The 9,263-nt window shown below is 38.4% G+C and overlaps 1 protein-coding gene across 2 annotated transcripts in view; it reads right to left on the reverse strand.

The window, feature by feature from the left end:
• Nucleotides 1–7: 7 nt before the first annotated feature.
• Nucleotides 8–9,263, reverse strand: part of LOC149797566 (uncharacterized) — a 54,308-nt gene continuing 45,052 nt past the window's right edge. The window contains exon 3 of one of the 2 annotated variants that reach the window (XM_089962461.1): nt 8–1,308. In XM_089962461.1, the coding sequence (XP_089818587.1) occupies nt 227–1,308 (1,082 nt within the window). In that variant the 3' untranslated portion in view covers nt 8–226. The remainder of the gene's footprint in view (nt 1,309–9,263) is intronic. The other variant, XM_089962462.1, reaches the window with a different exon arrangement.

Raw genomic sequence — 9,263 nt, forward strand, 5'->3', positions numbered from 1 at the left:
TGGAACAGTGTGACTGTAATGAAGGCCCCCAATTTAAAGTAAATGTAAGTATATATATGGATAATAATGATTGAAAATGCATGAAATAAGGTTGGAATTGCATGATAAGCCTGATGTGCATAAACGTAGAAATGTTAGATATATGCATTAGATAGCCAGTTTGGAATTCATATGTCCACTAATAGATGATACAGTAAAGAAATGAATATTGCACTTATTGACACAACTAGTGAAGCACATGCTGTGACATCTGTCGCTGTGCAAAGTTAATTCTGTCTGGGTGCACCTGAATATATCTACAATATGTATTAGAGGACCATCGACCTAAGGTTTGAATAAGATGGTCTGGAATTCCAGCCCTAGCTGCACTGGTAGCCGCCCCGATGCGGAAGGAGTGCCCATTATAACGATGTGAATCATAACCTAACCTGGACAAAACGTTCTTAATGGTAGTGATAAAGAAAGTTCTACTTAAAGTGCGACCATTGTCCATGAGAAACAGAGGATCAGAAGGGCGAGCTCCAGCTAATAACCGAATACAATGGAATTTCTTCATCACACGGTAATGGCATATAAGGACATCACCGTTCATAGCATAAATACTGATATCCACCCCTTGGCGGAAAACATCAGTCTTAGATGCCCTAAGATGCAGAATGAATAGGCGCTTATTCTTATGGAATATTATATCCGACAGACACAAATTGTTTGTTGCAGAAAAATGGGCACCATAAATAGTAAATTCTCCACACCTCAAAAAAGCATAAAAAGCAAGTGCACAGGCAGTCTGTAGTAAGAGTTTGGTGTACTCACTCAGTCCATAGTGTTGCAAACACTGCCATATGTCACACAATATATCATATGTAATCGGAAGTCGTTTCTGTCTGTAGTCACATTGTACCTTTCTGACTCCTTTCAATATATTCTGTAATCTAATTAAAGAGCTACTATTAGTTAATGGTGTGTGAACACCAAGATGTAAATATGAATGCCGAATACCGGCTAGATAAAGTTTTATAGTTTGATATGTCAGGTGCAGCATCTGCGTACAATGCGCAACAAAGTAAATCAAGATGTCCTCATTCACAACAGGGGGCAAACTAGATCCTGGAACCCACAATCCTACCATTAGCAAGAAAGACCTGAAGGTTTGGAAGCCTGTTGAATATGCACATCTGGTGTTCGTGGTCAAAGATGAGTCCCACAAGAAATTTATGGTAGGCTGTAGGTGAGCAGTAGTTTTGCTGGAGGAGGGCACTCGCATGGTTGTTGTGCTGCTGTGGGCGCCAGCTGCCGGAATTGTGTAATCTGTAAACGAGATAAAGCATCAGCTATAGCATTTTTCTTCCCTGGTATATGTTCAGCATATATGACAAAGCCATTAGTAGCAGCTGTCAAAGTTAGACGGCGCATTAATTTCATAATGTCAGGACTCTTAGATCTGCCTTTTTTTATGATTGCAACTGTAGTCTCATTGTCACTGTGGAAAAGTATTTTCTTTTGCTGCCATTCCTGACCCCACAACACTGCTGCCACCACTATGGGGTACAATTCGCAGAAAGCTATCAACAGTTTATGGTCCGCTAAAGGACTCAACTCATCTGGCCATGAATTTGCAAACCAGCAACCGCTAAAATAACCCCCAAAACCAACCGATCCTGAAGCATCAGTGTAAAGTTCCATATCTGCAGAATCAGAAATAGTATCATCATAAAATAGAGAAATTCCATTCCACTGATTGAGAAAACCGTTCCACATTTGTAAATCTTCTTGCATTCTCTGGAAATATGTATGTGATGATGTAGCTCCCTAACAGACGTTGATACCTGCAATAAATAAGAGACAAATGACCTGCCTGGGACATTTACACGACAGGCAAAATTCAAGTGTCCCAGGAGACTTAAGAGTTCACGTTTAGTTACGGATTTTGTCTGGAGAAATTGAGTGAGAAGGTTTCTAATTCTGTCTATTTTTTCCTCTGGTAATTTTGCTTGCATGTTTAATGTATCCAGAAGCACTCCTAAATATTCCAAACATGTGGTAGGACCAAGAGTTTTATGAGAAGCAAGTGGGATTCCCAAACGAGAAAAAAGCATTGTCATGATGGCCATGGTTCCATCAGCCATGTGGTGTGGGTGATCAATTGTAAGGAAGTCGTCCAACAAGTAGAGCAGATTATCAATGCCATACTTATTCATTGCAATCCAACTGATTGCTTGTGACAGCTTGGTGAAAATCTTTGGTGAAGACCGAGAACCAAACACTAGACGTACATAGAAATAATACTGATTGTTCCATTTAATTCCATGATAGGGCCACAGACTAGGGTGGACGGGGATGACTTTAAAAGCATCGCAAATGTCAAATTTACATAACCATGCCCCTCTACCTGCCTTTCTAATTGTCTTTATGGCATCATCCACCTTGACATATTTCAAGGAAAATTCCTGCTTGTCAATCATGCTATTCAGGCTAGAGTGTTCCTGATTATTATGTGGGGCAGAGAGATCAACAATTAGTCTCTTTTTCCTAGAGTATTTACCCTCTACGATGCCTATTGGATTGACGCGGTAAATGGGGTAAGGTGAAGAATGAAAAGGTCCTATGAGAAATCCCTTTAGTTTCTCCTGTTCTATAATATCTTGAACTACGTGTGGCTGAGATCAAGCAGACATTAAATTTTTACATTCAAAGGTTGATGAAGGTTCTCTCTGAATACCAGTATGAAAGCCCTCACGCAAACCGTTTATTAAATCTGTTACAAACTCAACATCAGGGTGAGCTTGGAGCTCTTGAAGAAGCACATCAACATTTATAGGGGTAGTGGCAGTTGTAGACATGGAAGAAACATAATTCCTTTGTATCTTATCTAGTGCCACACCAGGAACAGAAAAGAGTCAGTCCTTATTATTTTCTTTAGCATGATTTAAATTTTTAATGGGGTTATCATTCTTGATTCTCTGATTACATGTGGCCTGAGGGTGGTCATTCTTGCACAGTTTACATACATGTACCAAACTGCAGTTAGGCTTGCTACAAAAGGTCTCATTGAAATTGTTACAAATTTGTTTCCCATTGAACAGAATTATGGGACGGCCACGCCGATCCATTGGAGTATGAGTAGCTGAGTTGAAATTCGAATATTTGGTAGTTCTCTTAAACTGTTGAGTATTCAAAGGCATTGTGAGGTTAGCCGGACAGAATCCACTTGAATGCAGAGTACTGTTGCAATGAATGCAAACCTCAGTCTTTCTACCAGAGAAAATAGCTAGAAACAACTCTGTATCCCTGGAAGACCAATCTACAACAACATTGTGTTGCAGTAAATACTGGGCAGCCTTGCGGGAAAATGCATTATGATATTCATAAAAACCAGTTCTATTATATTTCTGGTGCAGTTCATCAATAAAGTCAGCATAAGAATCTAATTCAGGCTTCCTAAACGGATAAACCTCACATAGAACGTTTTTGTATTTAGAGAAGGCCTTACGAAATTCAGAAATAGTTAATGTGCCTGCCAAATGTGGGTCATTCCTTTTACTACAGTTTGATTGCCTCCCTGGTCAATAATTTTAGTCTCTGAGAAAGAGTCCATTCCCGGTATCAGCAGTAGGGCAAGATTAATGTGCTTACCATTGATTATATCCTTGCATATATTGGTGGGCACAATGTCCACCGGCGGGAATTTGTCCACAGGTACAGCATACTGTAATGCTTGGGAGAATCTCATGTTGTCATCCATGCGCCTAGCAAGAGCCGATTGGAGGTTAAAGTCACTATGCGATTGACATGTATCTTCAGCAACCGGACCCCATGAAGAATGTGAAGCTGTTGTATTTCGCGGTGATATTGTATAAGTTGTGCAGAATTGTGTCATTGCGGCGACAGATGCTTGTAATTCGGCTAACTGTTGCTTTACAGGAATTACATCACAATTAATACTTCCAGTTCAGTACCCACGAATGTAGTTCTAGTCTATTTTTAGAACATTTTTTCCTCTCTCATTTTGGTGGTGATAGAAGAGTTTTATTTATGCATTTTTGGTAGGGATTTAAAGGTAACTGTTTATTCTTGATAATATGAGCTCAGGGTGTTGTTGTCTGTATGTATTTTGGCGACAGTGCACAGTGAGTAATAAGGCCTTGGTGATGATCCGGAAGTGAAATTCGTGTTCTGGTTACATGCTGTTATGTTGACAGTCAATAATCTAAAAAAAGAGCAGGTCAACCTTTGACAAGAACTTCACCGTGAAGTCATCTTTGAAGGTATTTTAGATTAACATATGATTTGCATTGATTGTCACACAGTGGAAAGGTCAGTACTGAGAAACAAATGTAGAGAACATATAGTAAAATTAATTGTGTACTATGTCCTACAGCTGCCATGTCCGACATGTTGTGATCACGTGGTGTATCAGCTGCTGGCAGGTCACGTGACGATGCTGGTGATGACACAGATGAAACATCCGTCTGATCACGTGATGATGCTCTTAAATCCGAAGAAAAATCTCCCGTTTGCTGTACATTATCTCTGTACAGTTGAAGAAGATGCTTCTTTCCAATTGAAACGGAAACCTTGATGCTCTTCTCAGCTAACTTTGTAACCAATTTTGAAGCAGTCCAATTTTCGGGAATGTCTGCCCAAGCTGAATTTGTCGCAGTGATGGTGCTCTGGTTAAGTTCTGTATTGCAGACGCTGGTCAAACGATTAACAGTTCGTCTTGATCTACGAGAAGCCATTGCGAGTTAAATAAACATATGATCCCCAAACTACGTCATGTAACATATAGTATAGGTAAACAGAAGAAGGATTGTATCTTCTTTCCGCAGAAAACTTTTTACGTTAAATGCAGCGTCTACACTGAAAAGTACACATCTCCACAGGCATCCCGGTTGCTGACTCAATGCCTCATACAACAGACAATGTTTCATCACGTGCTCCACCTCGGTCGTCTGATTGGTTCACATAAAAATATCTAAATTTAGTTACTAGCTTATTAACATACTAGCTGCACTGACCTCATGTCTGGCAGAGTAACCATAGTATACAAAGAGGGGCCCAACAAGGGGCCAGAGAATGATGCACTGTGTGTTACTCAAACTATATGTAATCAATTAAATTACAAAAAATGGGGTGGAAGGATGGATGGCTGCATGGATGTGTGGATACACTACATGACCCTGTCGCTGTCCTGGTGGGGCATGACAGCTATTTCCTTGATCAGCTGTTACATCAAACTAGTCTTATCTCATAATCTTGTATCTGAGTTTATTACTAAATCTTCCTTAATTTACAATATCCTTCCCAAACAGAATTCTACATATACTACAGTATGTCCTGCCATGTGCTGGAAGATCATGCCATGTGCTACATGATCCTCCCAGCCAATCCTTAGTTCAGACTTGGTGTAATCATCATGTACATATTAGCCATCCCAATCATAAACTTCTGACTGATATTAAAGTTTAGATTTTTAATTTTGATTATTAAATATGTATTGTAGCAGCTTTGTTGTACTTAAAATTTTCTTTTATATCCTTCTTCTTTTAGAAGGGCAAGGTGGGCATGGGTGGAGAATCATGACATAATACTTTTCATTGGTCCTGGCGTCAAGTGGGATATATAAACAGCAATATACGCATGAGATGGTTCACAGCAAGTACATCATAACCTCAAATACTATATTTATTCGTATTTAATGATTCTCCAACTGCAAGCACCACAGACTAAACTCTGCTGCCCAAAATGAAGATCAAGGTATATGTGGTTTATTTTTAGATTTGAAATGAATGGCCCATTAATCACAAAAATCTATGAGCCCAAAGACTGAATTCAAACTCCAAATCATACTTAGAGTCACTCAATATAGTTACAATTTGGCTTGTCAGTAACAATACAAAGAACATTATCATTCCCTAACTTTCATGGGTCTAACATCACTCTGAATAAAGATAAAGCAGATAAAACTTAGCAAAACTGAGCACCAATTTTATTTTCATGTTCAGGTAGTTTTGTGAATGCAGGACCATGCCCTATTGTCATGAAACTGTCTGAGCAAACAAAATGAATTCAGACTAACAATTTCCAAATGTAAAATCATACTCAGAACTGCTCAAGTAAAATTTGGCATGCTCAATCCTGGCATTATGCCATGTGCTGAAAGATCAGGAGTGGTATAATGCATATGCTGCTAGATCAAACCTGATATCATGCCATATGCTGGTTGAGCAGGCCTGGCATCACGCCATGTACTGATTGAGCAGGCCTGGCATCATGCCATGTGCTACTTGGGCAGGCCTAGCATCATGCCATGTGCTGGAAGATCATGCCTGGCATCATGCCATGTGCTGAAAGATCAAGAGTGGTATAATGTATATGCTACTAGATCAAACCTGGTATCCTGCCATATGCTGGTTGAGCAGGCCTAGAATCATGCCATGCATTGATTGAGCAGGCCTGGCATCATGCCATGTGCTGGAAGATCATGCCATGTGCTACTTGGGCAGGCCTGGCATAATGATATGTGCTGGTAGATCAGGCCTAGAAATTATAAACAATGTAGCTTGAGTTTAAGTATGAGATTTTGATCACTGATCACAGAAGCTCAAACTCAAGCTCAGAGTTTTATTATCTCCTGACCAGATCTGGATCTAAATCACACATGAATGGATAGAAGCAGAGATGGTCATAAATGTTCCAAGATATGGGTCAATATCATTCCAAGCTGTGTTTTACACAGAGGCAAATATGGTAACAAAGTAGCACAATTACAGTCAATCAAAATATTTTCAAGAAATGTACCCAAAATGTGCCAAAGGAAAAAAAACAGAAAAACCTCATTGCATACATCAATGAACAACACAAGTAGCCTAAAAGGCTTCTTTAAAACCTTGAGCAGTGTGGGAGAAAAGCAATAACAAACTTTGTCATGGATGGAGAGACTGATGGATGGACAAATAGATGAACAGATGGACCTACTGACACAAGAAGGCAATGAAAATGTCCCTGCTTTTGCTAAAGTACAGGGATAAAACAATTCTCCAAACAGTTCAGGAGAAGCAATGACAAGTTTAATTCGCTAAATTCACCTTTCTGTAAACAATTTTTTAAAAAGTAATTTTTCCAAAAATGGGCCCAAGTAAACTTTATTGTATGTCTACATCAATTACATTGTCTATACATCAATTACATTGTCTAGCCTGCAAAAACATTCAACAAAATTCTTTGACTTATGTATGAGAAGTGATGATGAACTGAATTCTCGAAATTCCCCATTTATGACAGTTTTTCATGGAATGTTCCCACACTGGGCCAGGGGAAAAAAAGGAAAGCCTTGTTGTGCATCTACATTGAGCACACATCTTGCCGACAAAGTTTAATTTTTTTTAAAATCTCCATATAGTGTATAAGGAGAAACAATTATGAAGTAAATTCCCAAATACTAAATTTTTGACAATTTTCAAGACAATTTCCCCAAAAATTAAATCAAAGGAAAAAGGTGAAACCTTATTGCACATCTACACCAACCATATATCAAGCTTACAAAGGTTTTATACAGTCCTGCAACCAATGTTGGAGGACAAATGATGATGAACTTTATTTCCAAAATATCTCCTTTCTGAAAATATTTAAAGAAATGTCTCCCCCTCCCAAAGAAAAATGGGTGCAGGAAAAAAGTATAAGCTTATTATACATTTACCCTAATCACATATCTAGATTACAAAGTTTCAATGAAATTATCAATCCAGTATAGAGGTGATAATGAACTGATTTCTCTAAAAATTGCACCTGTTGCCAATTTTTTAAGAAATCTGCCTGCTAATGGGGTTGAAGAAGAAAGTAAAACTTTATTGCAGACCTGTACTAACCAAAAATCTAGTCTACACAATTCTATTTCAATTTTCCAAACAGTGAGGGAAAGAAAGAGATAACAAGCTTTGTCACACATGAATGGATAGAAGCAGAGATGGTCATACATATAGATGAACAAAATAATGCATGGATGCAATGAGAATATACCTGCTTTTCACAGAATATTATCACTATTATCATTACTAGACAAAACTTGAAATATGTTTATGGACAATGAATACCCCACCTCTGTGACAATTTCTGTAATGACCGAAAGGCAAAATGTAACAAAAAATGGGGTGGAAGGATGGATGGCTGCATGGATGTGTGGATACACTACATGACCCTGTCACTGTCCTGGTGGGGCATGACAGCTATTTCCTTGATCAGCTGTTACATCAACCTAGTCTTATCTCATAATCTTGTATCTGAGTTTATTACTAAATCTTCCTTAATTTACAATATCCTTCCCAAACAGAATTCTACATATACTACAGTATGTCCTGCCATGTGCTGGAAGATCATGCCTGGCATCATGCCATGTGCTGGAAGATCATGCCATGTGCTACATGATCCTCCCAGCCAATCCTTAGTTCAGACTTGGTGTAATCAACACGTACATATTAGCCATCCCAATCATAAACTTCAGACTGATATTAAAGTTTAGATTTTTAATTTTGATTATTAAATATGTATTGTAGCAGCTGTGTTGTACTTAAAATTTTCTTTTATATCCTTCTTCTTTTAGAAGGGCAAGGTGGGCATGGGTGGAGAATCATGACATAATACTTTTCATTGGTCCTGGCATCAAGTGGGATATATAAACAGCAATATACGCATGAGATGGTTCACAGCAAGTACATCATAACCTCAAATACTATATTTATTCGTATTTAATGATTCTCCAACTGCAAGCACCACAGACTAAACTCTGCTGCCCAAAATGAAGATCAAGGTATATGTGGTTTATTTTTAGATTTGAAATGAATGGCCCATTAATCACAAAAATCTATGAGCCCAAAGACTGAATTCAAACTCCAAATCATACTTAGAGTCACTCAATATAGTTACAATTTGGCTTGTCAGTAACAATACAAAGAACATTATCATTCCCTAACTTTCATGGGTCTAACATCACTCTGAATAAAGATAAAGCAGATAAAACTTAGCAGAACTGAGCACCAATTTTATTTTCATGTTCAGGTAGTTTTGTGAATGCAGGACCATGCCCTATTGTCATGAAACTGTCTGAGCAAACAAAATGAATTCAGACTAACAATTTCCAAATGTAAAATCATACTCAGAACTGCTCAAGTAAAATCTGGCATGCTCAATCCTGGCATTATGCCATGTGCTGAAAGATCAGGAGTGGTATAATGCATATGCTGCTAGATCTAACTTGGTATTATGCC

Source organism: Sinohyriopsis cumingii, chromosome 6 (genome assembly GCF_028554795.1).
Source record: "Sinohyriopsis cumingii isolate HCF-2022 chromosome 6, ASM2855479v2, whole genome shotgun sequence".
Classification (NCBI taxonomy): domain Eukaryota; kingdom Metazoa; phylum Mollusca; class Bivalvia; order Unionida; family Unionidae; genus Sinohyriopsis; species Sinohyriopsis cumingii.